Below are 16,155 nucleotides of genomic sequence, written 5' to 3'. Positions count from 1 at the left end.
CCAGCGGTCGTCGACACGAGTGGTGACCCCTCCAGTCAGGTCCATACCGATAGATACCATTCTGTTACCTAGTTTTGCCGCAATGTAGTCGCACATACTAGTTGGAAGACTGATTGGGATAACTGATACACAAATACCAAGTGCATCGTGATCTTGTCCATTTAACTAGAAAACACAACATTGAATTATATATTTTTTTGCAAAAACAACTACATAACATAAATTCGTGAACACGAAATGAAATTTAGATAACGATAGGTAGTTTATTTTTAAAAGACAGGCCTCATTACTAATGCATTTATAACTCGAAGAAATTCCAAGCAGTTAAATCTAAGTCCGAAACGATTATCAGGTCATTTTCCCATGACCTCTCCGCAGGAACTCAGACTAAAGATCCCACGGGTCGCGAGTTCACACAAGAACACCTCAGTCTCACGGTCGTCGCTTGTTCCAAACTATATTAAACCGTGATTCAGTTTGGGGAACACTCCCACGATATACACGGTTGAACATTAAGCACAGGTATGATAAATACATGAAATTTACAAATTACATGCCTTCAGACAACACACACTTTGTACGTTCAAAACAGGTTAAGCACGATGTTTGTTGAATTTATTATTGAAGTAGACAGTGTAGTCATATCAGCATTCCAAATCCTAGATTGGTCACAGACTTGATTATTAATACTAAACTGCTTATTAAAGGCTTCTTCTACTGAATGTGCGGCCAATATATGCCAAATGGTAATGCTATAGACAAATAAAGCCAATGCGCACTGAAATCTTAGTATATTGAACAAAATTCAGTGAAATTTTCATTGAGTTCCAATGAAAATTAAATTATTATGTACATTCAAATGTTTGCATAACTTTAATTTATTTAATCCATTCAAACTACGTAGGTAAATACTTTCTTTCAACCTAATAAGATTGCTATATTTGTCTCGAATAAGTTAATTACAACCTGCCTGTAACAAAAATCTAAGTCATGTATTCACCACTCAAAAAAACAAACACTTCACAGGACACGCGTGCTCAGCTTCGTCGGGCGTGTATTGTAATTGTATCGACCTGTGACCCGCCGCTTCCCACGAGTTGAGCCTTCACACGAGAAACCTTCGCTTCCCATCGGAACTGATAATATTCTGATATACGTAGACGTGTCTATCAACCTTTTTAATTTTATATTAACGCCGTACAAATTATGTGTACAATTTTTTTGTATTGTATAACATGTTATTTTCGTTGTTCACAAAAAAAATACTGTGTAGTATTTTTACAGTAGATAACACTAGTAGATAAATATAATACTATTTTTGTGAATTAGTAATTGAGTATAAATCTAATTATTTTAATTATTTCATTAGTTTATTAAACAGACTCCATTTATTACTAATGAAACGTAGTCTAGATATTATCACAGTACTCTAGTGGAAGATCTGATATATACATATAAGTATACAGTATAAATATAGCCTGACGTTAATCAATATACTGCTAAGTGCGTGCAGATCATTCGATCTGAAAAGTAAACTTAATATACGAATGGTGCACGCGTCGGCACGTGCCGGAAAAGCGCGTAATGAGCTTGCACCTGCACGTCACGAATTATGGGATTTCTCGCGCCCTCCCGTGGGACCGGAGGGAACACATCAAACAGAATCGAACTGTTTACTCGGTCAATAAGTACACGCTCAGCAATAAGGGCTGGCTGATAATATTGCAAGAGCCGTCTGTGACCACAGGCGTTATTACGTTTCCACTAACTGATAAATATAATAACTCAAATTTCCATATAAGATCGGCTAGGTGGAGCCTACAGATAGTCGCTACGTAAACGCTGCCTTAATCAATACCCTAAGCATATCAAATTGAAGTTTAAATATCATTTGTACATGAGTTGTTTTTTTCATTTCAGATTTAGCAATCATTATTATAATAATATCAAAATTAGGTCATCTGTATAGGCTTGCCATATGCCCTACCGGTATCTATATAATTTTAATTTTAATTTTGAAATTAGTAACTGAATTCGTCTCTAGTAAACGAAAAGAAAAGAATAATAAAAGGTAATCACATCTGTTATTATAAAACACAACGATAATAACATTATAACCAAAAAAAAAAAAGAAATAATCTACCAGATCTGATGCTATATAGACCTTAAAACCCTGAACAATGCATAATCCGTTAAATTAAGAATTCAATTCTTTAGTTTTTTTGAACTATAGAGCCACATTTATGTTCTGAGACAACTAATACGGGAACAACTGGAACAATCAGGGTGTATCACGCGATGGGAGCGGCACGCGTCCGGCACTCCCACGGCACGCGTAGGGGTGAACGCTGCCTACGCCCTTTGTCTAATCACCAAGCATTAGGAGTTCAAAACTATATCGAACAGCAATTAACAAATGGGAACCTGAAATAGATAACAAAAAACTAATATAAAAAGTGGACATGCCTGACAAAGTAGAGATAGACATCAGCATCATCTTGTACATTACGAAACGCAAAAATCGTAATCTGTAGGCGATGAGTTTTAATCGGTACTAGCCGACCCGGCAGACTTCGTAGTGCCTCAATCGATAAATAAAAGACCTAAACTTTTGTTTGAGATAAACTTAAAACAAACAAAAGGAATCCGTCCGACGGGGGACACATCAAAGGAAAAACAAAATTGTTATTTTTATTTAATTCCGAATATTTTTATATTTATCTAACCTTTTAAACCTTCTCTGGACTTCAACAAATAATTCAAGACCAAAATTAGCCAAATCGGTCAAGCCGTTTTCATGTTATGTCGTGACAACGGAAAACGGGTTTCATTTTTATATATATAGATTAGCACAAAAATGCAATATCAAAGAAAACAGCATAAGGTTTATAATTTATACGATAACAGATTATTCACTGGGCAATTTATTTAGCGATCTGAAATGTAAATAAATATGTGTCCGTGGTTCAATAGGTGCTTGTATCTACGTGGAGTTGTGTGGTAGTTCAGTTTTTAGGGCAAATATTTGTGGACATGTGGGTGGTCGAGCTCACGCCCCACCTGGTGCTAAGTGGTTAGCGGAGCCCATAGACATTAACAACATAAATGCCACCACCCACCTTGAGACATGAGTTCTAAGTCTCAGTTTTATAATACAACAGCTGCTCCACCCTTCCAACTGAAACGCATTAGTGCTTCACGACAGAAATAGGTAGGCCGGTGGTACCTACCTAACACAATCGCATCACTCGATACAAATGTACCAGGGGTCTTGTCCTTTACACCACGACTTCTATCGCGATGTATTCTAAAACCCAGGCGTGATATCAATACAGGTGAGACTTCAATCGTATGAGAGACGTAAGCTCGTGGGTCCTTCCTTCACGGAAATAAATTAAGAAACCAGACAAATAAAACTGTAAAACTATCAATTTCTTTCTAAAGGACAAAAGTGTTTCTATTTGACTAAATTTAAAACTTTAACAGTTTGTAAGTGCAGGAAACACAGCAATAAATTTCAAACTAATTTCACACTTCAACATTACAAAGATAAAAGATTTCATTACACCTGCACGAACAAAGAATCAGCACCAAAGTTTTTGTTCCGTGACTTGTAAAAACACTTCGCCGATTGTCAATTTTCAATATAGCTCGTACGATTTTTTAGGGTTCCTTTATTATTATTTTCTAATTATTTTTTTGCATTGATGATTGAACTCGGTCACAACCCAATTATGTTAAATGATTACCGGAGCCCGTAGACATCACAACGTGAGCGCGAAATTAGCCAGAAGAACTCATAGATAGGCACATCACTACGTGGATGGAATCACACGCATCGGTACAAGAGGTCTATGTCGAATTAGACTTTTTTTTATCCTACCTAAGCTGATAGCCTTGAGAGGCTATTTTAGCGTAACCTTAACTAGTAGGTGAGCTCTCGGGGCTCAAACCTGTCGACGTTGCTAACATGAACCCTAGCAAGAGCCGTGCTTCGCAGAATCTACCACCGGATCGGAAATGCGACCCACTGAGAAGATCCGGCGAGAAACTCATTGGGCTGTGTCTGTGGGGAATTAGACTGAACGATGCAAGTCTGCGCGGAAAAAAACATTCGTGGAGTCTTCTTAGTGAGTATTTATTTTCCTTTTAGCATTGTCAACAAGCTTGCATAAAGTACTTTGAACAATGATCTGTAAAGATTCCGGCATTTCCGTTTTACCATCGCACCACTCACCACTAGACTGAACTTAGAAACTACTCCTATTATATATACCTGGTACGTTCATCCACATAAAAAAATGCTTGCTACTATACTTGGATTTAAAATGAACGGAGTTTATGAAGATTTTGAAAAGAGTTTTAAGCAGTTGAGCTATCTCATTGAAATTGCTAATATTAATCAATATTGATGACCACTAAACATAATGTGGACTGTAAACTCGGCAGTCTACAAATTCATTTAAAAAAAATGTACATTTTTCTACTGAACCAAATAAAAATAAAACCTCTTTTCATTCGTACTGTCCATAATATGTACCTACCTGTCTATTTAAAACAATATCCTGTCAATTGCACTGCAGGTGCTTTTGATGCAAACCCAGACTGGACAACAAAGATGGACGTGAGTGGACAATAGGTTGGCTGTTGATTGTAAATTTAATATCTCAGGTAGACGCGAAGACACGTTTTGACACCTAAATTTGAGTTATTACTGATGAACCATTCTTTTGTAAGGTAAATGTTCGGTACTTAGAGGTTAAGACATTATTCATCAACAACTCGGAAAGTATTTATTTTTCGACTTATTTTGTAGATATAATATACGCGCATAAACAAACATTCAAATATAACACTAAAAGAGATATCAGTGAAATTAAATCAATTTCGAAATAAAAATAAAATAAAAACGAATATACATATATTTCTTTCGCATGATAACGTACGATATTCCTTTTAAACTTACAACCAATAATTTATGACGGCTTAGTTAAGGCAAAAAAATCTGCATTCTTTAATTTTAAAATTGATAAATTTCATTCCTTTTTACTTCTACTAAAGACTACAATCTTAAAATACCTAACAATAATCTTAATTCTTCTCAGGAAATATTTTCATTCACGCTATTAGAAACTTGTTTTAACTCTAACTAGCGATGAAATGAACGAAAACTCACAACAACTTTCATTCACGAATGCGAATAGCATTGTTTAAAAATATGTATAGACAAATCAACAAAAAAGTACTTTAACTAACAACAAAATATTCCGTATATATTTTCTACAATAACGGAATTTATAATCGAATAATGACTCTCAAAACCACACATCGAATCACATCACCGTCTGTTACCATTAAATTACGTTATTTGGACCAATTTATCAGAACACATTATCCAGCATTAAGGACGTGCTCACAGAAAAAATAACACACTTTTTATAAAGCTGCGTCATACAGACGAAACGTAAAAATCGATTCAGAATTTTGTATTTGACTTTCATTACTTAAAGTATCGTAGTCGGGGTTTCAATTCTATTGTATAGCTGTCCCACCCTTTAAACCTGAGCGCATGAGTTCTTTGTGGCAGAAATAGGTAGCATATTTTTAATTGGCTTTGTGCTCCAAATGGGCATAAGGCCTTCCTGGCGGTGAGTGGTTACGTCATTCATGCACGTCAGAAACGGCAAGGACAGAGCCAAGCCGTTATCTGCCACAAATCCAATCTGACCAGTAATACCATTTTTTGTATAAAAAATATATACTATACAAATAGAATTATTTCGAAAATGTATTACATTCAAACCAGTGAAAATAGTATATTATTCAACTCTGATCGTGATACACCTATATAAGCAGTATCATGGTGTAAACACTTCTTAATCTCAAGTCGCATAAGTCAAAATGAAGCAATTCACTACCTGAGTTCTTTACTCCCGCCTCCAAGGTGACTCGGGACTTTTTCCTGGCCCCGACTTTTTATACTCACCGTTTTATTATTACGATACGAGCCTCCGTGTGGTCACCGATTTGGAACTGACTAAAAATTTTGATGACTAATACGATTTAAAGAATACCATCGCATGAGAATTTGTTTCGGGTATACCATAGATAGATTAATATGTTTATAGTTCACAACAACTTTACTAAGATGTCTCCTATACTTACCAGTGAGTTAACAGTCTGTAAAATAGATATATGTACATTGTTAATGATTAGAACATAAATAAAACAGGGCTTTGTCGTTGTCGTTTTGTATTTCATTTTAGTTACACAACATTTCATTGAAATGGATGAATAATTGCTCGTTTTTATGGCAACAGAGAGGTCGCTAATTTCACACAAATCACCGAAAAACTTACCGGAGTCAAACAATAAGGCTTTTGACGCAGGCTCCGTGTGAGCGCGACAAGTGGATGCCTTCACGTACTTCCATTGTTCGAAGACCGCTCTCCGCTCACCGCCGGCTCACCTGCGACCACCCCCGCTAACACCCTTCCGTAGACTGATATTTTGAAAAAACTTTCATTTCGGAATTCCGACAATTTCAAATATCGACCTAATTGTTGTGTATCTTTTGTACTCTCCTGTTACTTCTATGACTTTGCTACAAAAAAATAATGTTTATCATGATTTCAAATATTGTAAAACTATACATGTATATATTATTATCATGTACATACATAGTATGCTCAATAAACTAGCTCTATGTCAATGTAGTTATTAAAATGCTTTGTCATTTATTATGATTGACAATTGTTGTTACTGTATTTTCCTACATTACTCCTATAATGTAACCACAAGAGAAGTGTGCTTTTATGACATAAATAATACAATGTAATTTTACTGTAAAAATCATAAAAATATTGTATTCACTAATAAACAATAAGGTGGATGGGACAAAGTGCATGTCAGGAGCGCAACGGCCTTTGTCAGGGCCGCCCAGCGCAGGCAGACGCGGCGCCCGTAATCTGCCGCCATGGGAAAAATCAGGCTTCGGCGCCCCCGCCCCGCGCGCCCATTGGAGCAAGCGGCCCCGCCCCGCGCCCCACCAACCTACATAAATACTACAGCGGAACGAGCATCTCCTCATTCCTCGCTCAGTATTCGTGCGATTAACACGTATCGCGTTGCGACTCTATATTTTTACCCAGTGTTCGTGTTCAGTGACTCAAGATGAAAGCGATAACAGCAGTGTGCGCGACCGGCGCCTCGGTCCCCGCGATCGCGAGCGGTCGAGTGCAGCGACACCGGGATGGCGAAAACGCTGAGATACAAATGTACCTCTCGAAGCTCCAGGATCTCGTACCCTTCATGCCCAAGAATAGAAAGATCTCCAAATTAGAAGTGATTCAGCATGTTATAGACTATATCTGCGACCTTCAATCAGCGTTGGAGAATCACCCAGCTGTTGGACAATTTGACGCTGAAGGTGCCTTAGCGTCGCCACCTTGCGCAGCGTCGCCGCAGCCCCGCCCTCAGAGGAGACCGCTAGGCCCTCGCCCTACGCCCAACACCATCCTCCGCAAATCACCCTCCACACACGAACACAGAAATCAAACGGTGAGTTCTTTATAAGATATATCACTCAACAATTATTCACTCTACAAAAATTCTATTTCAAACTTCATTGAAAATGAACAAGTTTAATGTATCGTTACAATTACTTTTATTTAAAATGTAGAGCTACCGACAAATATTAATTCTCCAATCCTCAAAATGTACCCGATATAACATTAATAATAAGAATTGAGACTGTAACAGTTTCAATCATTGTAAAATCACAATCTCTAGCACAATCACAGCCAGCAAGCCGTGAGAGACAGTATTGCATAAAAAAATAAATGAAATCGGCCGTGTCTGTGTTTTGCGCACACCTGCGCGTTTCGCAAGCGCGGGAAGTAAAAGTAGAGATGAGTTTCACAACGACACAAGCCACAGACTCAAACGATTATGTATTATAATCTAATTTCAATATTAAACAGCATACATTTCTTAATAATAATGTAATTTACAACGGAGAACAACATTTCTCGTGACGTAGAAAATTATGGAAATTGGTTAAAGCCAATATAAATACTAAAAGTATGCATCGATGGAACTATAATTGTTTTGTTTGTGTCTATTTCACCAATACATGTCCATTAAGCTGTGCAATTACTACACTTGATAAGTTCGTTAAACGATGAACGTTTCGTGATTTCTGTATGACTATGATCGTTCGAGCGAAGAGGCAAATCATAGTCGGAATAGCTCTAACAACTAGTGTCAGTGTTAGTCGCTGTTCACGCATGCGTGACTGCTGTTTTGAATTTCAGCCTTGAAGCGCGGACACCTGCGCCGGCGCCGCGTAAACGACCATGTACTGACACACTATTTGAATATTCAACACATATTTATATTGACTCGTTTAGCATTCCGACTGACACCTGTGTGCGATTGTCGTTTCGCAACGTGAAGAACAACGCAAAACTCCAAGCGCATTCAACGTCATCACCGATGATTTTGATCCATTAACGGTTCTTTTAGGCACCACAAGCACCGGTCACCGTGCGAATTAACCCAAAGACACAGCCCACTGAGTTTCTCGTCGGAACTTCTCAGTGAATCGCGTTTCCGATTCGGTGGTAGATTCAGCACTGCTCTTACTAGGGTCAGTGTTAGCAATACTCCGTTTTGAGCCCCGTGAGCTCACCAACACGCGTTAGAGTGAAGCTGAAATAGCCTCAGAAAAAAACCGATGATTGTTTAGGAAAAGCGCTTTACTGTTCTGTGGAAGATCGCTCGAAATGCGTACAGCAGGTGCAACCCTCAGGATTTATTTGAAGTTGTAGAGCAATGCGCGCTCGTTAATACTTGGTCGCGCCACGTAAATTTTCATCACTGCCAGTGTGTTGGAACCGAGGAAAATGTTTAAAACCAACGTGATTTAGGTGACGCAAGCTGCTACGTTAAATTTACAGTAACAAAAGTACTGTGATATTGCGACACGTACATTTTCCTTCTTCCTCCTTAATATAAAGTTATTTTCTACTTTATTTAATGTTATGTTCAATGACTAAAATGCCATATCACAAAATTTGACGTCAGAACTATACTTTGAACAAAAGCTACGGTTAGTGTCCAAAAAAATAAAAAATAAAATAACTCAAGAATGTAACGTCTAATGCTCTCGGCTATGTGTGCAAAAGTGTTACCCATGTTCTTTGTTAACCAATAACATAATAGAAACAACAAACAACTCTTAAATTGGCCTCGGGCGCCGGCGATATCGTGAAACCCATCGATATTTACGAATTTACCTTACCGCTTACTACATTGGAATGTCGACTAATCGGGCCGCATTCCTGAATAACAAATGTTGAGTATTCGTTCACGCAAGGACATCGGACGTGGATTTCTCGATCATCGTTTTCTATCTCACGAGCGAGATTCGGCCGACCGGTTGTGACTAGGAAAAAACGAGGCTCGGAGGCGATCGTGTCGGAATTCAAATCTCCATCGTGCGCGTCGTGAGGCGGCATTTCACGAAGGTATCTGTCGGGGCATCGGGCGCCGGTCACGACCATACACCACAGCTCCTATCGCGTACGTAATTATTGCCGCAGCTGTACCGCCTCGGGCATTGTCCAATCCGTACTGTCGGTCATTACTTACTTTTCTCATTATTCTCTCTCAAATTTTGTAATATCGAACTTGATGAATAATGATAAAATCCATATATATTTTCTGCAGCAACGTTTGACTTTCTAATCTTACCGTAATAAGCTATTAAGTATGATGCTTAATGAGTGATATGCTTGTAAGCCATGACGCCCCTGTTTTATTACAAACAAAGGGCCTTCAACCCCTACCATGACCGCGATCCGTGCAATGTAATTTACATTAATCAGTATCGATGAAAGTATTGTCATTCGCTGTCGCATTCGTATATTTTTACTTATTGTCTGTCTATTGGTATGTCAATATTACTTAACGATCCAATTGCTGACCCGCATCTCTTAGATATCAATTTAGAAGCCCTTACAAAAACTGACACAAGATCCGTCAATTTCAATTACAGACCGAATCTTTACGTTTAAAAACGGAATGAAATATATTTCACAACATATGGTGAATCGGATTTGGTATATCTGATATTAGCAATCAGTGCAGGCGTACTTACGCCTACGCATCGCGTCCGTCCGCCGAGCGACACTAACGAGCAGCCAGGTGTCCGCGCCCACGCTTTCCCGCTCCTCGGAATATCTTTGTCTCCTCGACTCGCGCCTCGCACATAAATCGCGTCTGTGAAAGTTTACGAGTACCTTCATGTTTCCCCGAAGTAATAAACCGCAAAGCGAACACTGATAGCGGACAATGCAACTCCACCACACAACTCCAATGTCTCGGCGAAGCTCTGCACACGTGCAACGATTTCGCCGGCCGTTCAGATTCCATTGCGATGGATCGATCGAGGGCATTGTGCTGCTAACGGTCGCTCGCAGCTGCGTGTGAACACACGTGACGGCGCCGGTGGCCGGATAGCTAAATAAATGCGACGAACACTGAACATACCTATTCATTATTCTACAAATAATGCTCATCACATAATGGGATTTCACGTGCGGGCTCTCGCGAAGTCCCGATACGTTTGGGACATGTGTGCTCTCCCTTTGGTATGTATCCGTAAATAGGGTGTAGCCACGTGCGGCCGCTCAGCTGCGATGCGGATGTACGCGGACGGGAAGCGGTAATCCAACACTTTGCCACTCTGAAACTAACATCGAAATTGCCACTGCCAATCGTTATAACCAGACAACGAAATCGTTCACCTTTCCTATGTCGTTATTGACATGCCAGACCCTAAAATACGATCTCAATCGGGGAGGCCAAAAAGTCCTATTGTTTGGTCACTAATAAATTAAAACAATGTCGAAACACGGCGCATATGTGATGACAGATGGCCGGACGCAGGCGGGATGTGCATGTATGTGTACAATCGGTACTATTTGACGCAATCACTTAATATGAAAAACAAGGGCGAATTAACCAGAAGCAATAAATGAAAATTGCCTACCTAATACTAAACCAGCTATTCATAAATATCAGTTGCAATTCAATCACAAAATCCGTCAAATATTTTTGTACGAATCTTTCCAAAAAATGGTAGCTCTACATTCATGAGGAGTCTTAAAATTCGTATATCTTAAGATTCTTATTTACGTAAAAAAAAAACTTAACCCCTGTTTCCAACTGTCTTAATGTTATTTTTCATTTGTTACAGGCACCAGAAAAACAAAACCAACCTGACAGGCCGTCGTGTTAAATGCAACCTAGGTTAAAAGACTTATTTATGGTTAATATTAATAAATATACCTCGAAGCGGCCAGCGTTGCCATGGGAGGCTCCAGACGCTTGGGAGAACAGAAGCCTCCGAACTTCAGTTCCAGTGAAGATCATCTTTCGATGATATCCTATGTACGATCTCGTTACGATCAATATATGTACTTCTATAAATAATTATCATTTTGTGGCATTACACAGTGAAGACTTGAGCATCGCAATGCAATGACCGTCAGTCGCTGATTTCGACACGGGTTGTTTTGTTATGATTTGTGTAAAAGCTTTACTAGGTAGTTCGTAGTCTATCTATGTAAATTATCATATTATTATTGTAAATAAAGAAATAGTGATTTTGTAAAAACATAATGATTTTATTCATAACTATGTTTTAGAACAACACAATGTAAAAAAAAAACAGAACTTTTCTGATCAATTAAACTTAGGTTTTTAGTTAAAAACGGATCTTCCATTAATATCAAAGATGTGAACCGATTTTAAGTTGGTTTACGTATATTATTTTATTATTTAAAAAGATATAATTTGAGTGTGATTTTGCGTGGCAATTTGTTGCTATTAGTAAATACGATATATTATTTGTATGTAAGTGCTCAACGCGGAATTATTTTTGTTAAATTATGATTTGCGTTAGCACCACTAGTATATGTAAATATTGTAAGTGAAGACGAATACGAAGATTTAGCAAAAAAAAAGATGATTCGGAAACTATTGTGGTTTATTTGAGTCTTAAGGTGGAAATGCTTTAATTAAACCTACTGTATACTTGTGGTGTATTATAATTTAAATAGACTGTTATAATTTTAGTTGATGCGTTAATAATGTTCGGAATATGTATTGTTATATTGTGGGGTAATTAGTGGTGCACATGTACAAACGCCTCAAGCAACTAGTTTCACACACGATTTTTGTCACAAATTACATGAAACTGACGTATTGTAATTTCACTAAGTTTAATAATCCTTGTTACTAATTAGTTTTCTTTTGTCAATTATATTTTGCACTGATTTTTTAATAGGTACCGATAAAACAGAAAATAAACATGTCTAAAAATACTTTGCATATTTATTTCCGAATCCCTCATTTTAATGATAATTGCATTCGATTATACCATAATCCGTCGTTAATTACATACATATCCAACCATGATCTTAAATATATGAATGGCCTAAAGAAAAAATTATGACTTTGATTATTGAGTACAAAATATGCGTAAATTAGTATCCAGATTAAAGAGCTTTTAATTTCAGAATACCTACAATTCGCTCAGAATGAGATATGCCTAACTAATATTATATGGTCTAATAAGCTTTGATTAACTAAAAAGTTTAAAACAATAATAATAATGACTTTCATCAATAACCTAGATACATAGCGTTTGTCTCCTAAAAAATAAAGTTTATCTTGATCAAGTCACGAGCACGCCAATGGCACGTGATAACTCCACAACCAAAACTACTCTACAACGTATTCTCCATAACATACATTTGTTTCATGTATGATAAAGTGGAAGATTTTATTTAAATAATACAATTATTTCTGAGGAATGAAACAGACTTGAAAATATTTGTTCGTTTATCGTTCAACAATTGTTCTTGGTTATTTTTCATCAATCAACACGGATGCGAATGATCACGCGATTGCATCACGGCCAATTATCGCAACTACAATATTTGATCAGCTGTGTTGGCGCTGGCTTATAAACTACACACACAAAAAGAGACTATATTTTTAAAGCAGCTAGAGCGATATGGCGGTGGCAAATGTAAGTGAATCAGATCAACCTAATATAAGCCGTAAGTCAAAAGTACTAAAGTCGAAATTAATAGTTTCGTAAACAACTGGTAAACGAGGGCAAATGTTTGTTCAATAAATATTAACTGAATGCCGTCATTGCTGTACACAATACACCTAATTACAAAAGTTAAGTAAATGTGAATAAAACAAAGGGCAAAAAAAGTTTTAGCGACCCTGCCAGGATTCGAACCTGGAATCTTCTGATCCGTAGTCAGACGCGTTATCCGTTGCGCCACAGGGCCCATAACAACAGTGACTGAAATACGTTATTAGTCTGCAAAAAGAATGTTCTTTTTAAATATATTTTTAACTGAATACGTTATATTTAAAAACTCGAAATAGTCTTTAACCATATATTTTGAAATTATAAGATAGTATGTTAATCGGGTTTACAATAATCGTATTAAAGTTAATAGATGAGTAAATCAGAGATTTCCGTTTGCGCTATTTGCGTACGGAACCCATAAAAAAGCTTTTGAGAACACGTAATTGCAATCAACCCTCAGACACAGCCCACTGAGTTTCTCGCCGGATCTTCTCAGTGGGTCGCGTTTCCGATCCGGCGGTAGATTCTGCGAAGCACTGCTCTTGCTAGGGTCAGTGTTAGAAACACTCCGGTTTGAGCCCCGTGAGCTCACCTACTAGTTAAGGTTACGCTGATATAGCCTCACAAGGCTATCAGCTTAGGTAGGAAAAAAAATTGCAATCAAACGAATCTATGTACTAATTGTGTTTAGATAGAACCGATCGCTCGCATATATTCTTCATTGCCACGTACTTATTAAGCAAAAAGTTGATTCGTAAATAAATACGCTTGCACTTAATGATCGAAGGTCGTGTACCGGTGCGGGCACACCTGCATAATCGTGTTAGCCATTATCGAACACTGATAACGTTATCGCATTACCGAACGTAACCACTTACGGTATTCGATTGTTTCGTGTTTGACAATTTCGTTTTAGTGCTGCCACGCAATGACAATTCATTACGTATATCTATACTAACTAGTGGTCCCGCAGTAGTCGAAATTCTATAATTAATTGAAACTTTATTCATAAACATTATTATGCTTCTATTGTCAACGACTATTAATTATACTTCTATAATCACAGATTTCGCCAAGACTACACTTTAGACAAATATTAATAAAGACAAACAATTTTTAATCTAGTCTCAATTTGACCACAGACTATAAGCAATAAGAAAAGTTTGATACTAAGCAAATAGTATGCACGCGTGTGTGTATCAAATACATTGTAGTGGGTGTAATGTCTTTTTTATTAAGTGCGGGAAATTTCATACTCCTCCGTCAGCGCAATTTTCGTAAAAATGGGTACAAAGTTTTTGCTTCGCGTATTATTAATATAAAGACAATAATATAAAATATAGTATAGTACATATATAATATAGTAGCCTCATCTTTCAAGGTAGGTGACAGTAAGCACCTGTAACTATGTATTTATATTTAACTCCAAATAGGCCGTGTACCTACTAGTCAGATCGGCTCTGTATGTTTTAAGCTATTGTTTTAAATTTAAATTTTTCGAGTAATTTTATTTTCTGTATATTATTATAGCACTCTGCTAAACTCTATATGAGTAAGGTAGGTATTAGAAAAAGAAGGAAGAGATAGATAAAGATTTTTATTTTAGGTATATTTTTTATTAGCAATCCGAAAAAATCATTTAAGAAAACATACGAAGAAAAATTAGTGGGGTTTTGTTCCAGAATAGGTGAGATACTTATAGCGAAATTAAGTATAAAAGGTGTAGAACATTTCACGGGTAGGTACCACCACCCCACCTATTTCTACCGTGAAGCAGTAATGCGTTTCGATTTGAAGGGTGGGGCAGCCGTTGTAACTATACTGAGATCTTAGAACTTTATATCTCAAGGTGTGTGGCGCATTTACGTTGTAGATGTCTATGGGTTCCAGTAACCACTTAACACCAGGTGGGCTGTGAGCTCGTCCACATATCTAGGCAATAAAAAAAAAAAAATGATATAAATTAAAGAAAGAAAAATAAACTTATGTAATTTGCATACTATTGATAAAACAAAGTATAGAAAGTAAAAGTGTATATTATAAAACATCACTCATAATATACCTAAGAAAAGTATGTAAAAAAAGTAATGATCGATTTATTGAGCGGTCAAACTCCTTGAAACATGCACAGGAGAAGAGGCAAAACGACACTGGCTTTATCGCTAAGCAATGAAAACACAAAGCTCGCCAAAGTATATAGGTGTATTAGACTTATGAAGAACGGAGGAATGAGTGAAATAGAGGTATAAAAGAAAAAGAATAGGGCAATCTGAATGTCATCGAAATCGAACACACGGTCATAATTTTATACAATTTTATGTTGATATATATTGTTTTGTGTAATTTCCAACCTACTGTCTTCAATTCACAGATGGTCTAATTGATAGAAAAATTAAAAATAGTATTGTTCACATCGTTGATATCCCGAATCGAGAAGTAGCAAAGATCATATTTATTAATTCGAATGTCCGCGACGATGAAATGAGAGCCTTAAAATACGAATAGATGAATACGACCTTAGCTTACGTTTTAAATAAATGAGATATCAGTGAGAGATGTGATGTGTGTGTGTGAATGCGTATTTGTGTTTTTTTTTCCGTTGGAGACAGACCAGAGCCTTTGGTAAACTTGGTGGTACATAGCTATCATCACTCTGACGAAATGACGCTACAAATAATAATTTACATTGATGTGTACGTGTGTGTGTTTCTAAAATAGTGCAAACTGCAAAGACGTAAGTGCTGTGTACACTGTACTTGTGCGGTACTGTACATTATAACGGTTCTTAACCGTGTGAGCACAGGTGTGCTGTGTTATCAGACACTTGAAAACCATGAACACTGTAAAATGTACGTCAGACAGTGTACTGGTTAGGAGAATATTGTTTTTATCTGTTTCATTAATCACGTTGGATTGCAGTCGATAGAATATATTGAAATGTTTATCGGTCGTACATTTTTTTCTTTATTGGTAAA

At 37.2% G+C, this 16,155-nt stretch overlaps 1 protein-coding gene, 1 long non-coding RNA gene and 1 other non-coding gene across 3 annotated transcripts; 1 reads left to right on the top strand and 2 right to left on the bottom strand.

Annotated features, from left to right (window-relative positions):
* Positions 1-264: 264 nt before the first annotated feature.
* On the bottom strand, positions 265-6,592 carry LOC149502054 (uncharacterized). Its single transcript, XR_016323801.1, has 3 exons — positions 6,360-6,592; positions 4,545-4,697; positions 265-2,424 (listed from the first exon to the last, which is right to left on the bottom strand). It is a non-coding gene; the product is annotated as an uncharacterized LOC149502054 (long non-coding RNA).
* Positions 6,593-7,075: 483 nt separating this feature from the next.
* emc (Basic helix-loop-helix domain-containing extra-macrochaetae) lies at positions 7,076-12,392 on the top strand. Its single transcript, XM_028180500.2, has 2 exons — positions 7,076-7,560; positions 11,264-12,392. The coding sequence occupies exons 1-2, from the start codon at positions 7,174-7,176 to the stop codon at positions 11,303-11,305; spliced, it is 429 nt and encodes a 142-aa protein (XP_028036301.1). The 5' UTR covers positions 7,076-7,173; the 3' UTR covers positions 11,306-12,392.
* A 911-nt stretch (positions 12,393-13,303) lies between these two features.
* Positions 13,304-13,376, bottom strand: TRNAR-ACG (transfer RNA arginine (anticodon ACG)). Its single transcript has one exon. It is a non-coding gene; the product is annotated as a tRNA-Arg (tRNA).
* Positions 13,377-16,155: the final 2,779 nt, after the last annotated feature.

The sequence above is a fragment of the Bombyx mandarina genome, chromosome 11 (genome assembly GCF_030267445.1).
Source record: "Bombyx mandarina strain Sakado chromosome 11, ASM3026744v2".
Classification (NCBI taxonomy): Eukaryota; Metazoa; Arthropoda; class Insecta; order Lepidoptera; family Bombycidae; genus Bombyx; species Bombyx mandarina.
Note: the sequence above shows the minus strand (reverse complement) of the source record. Positions and strands in the feature narration are given on the sequence as shown.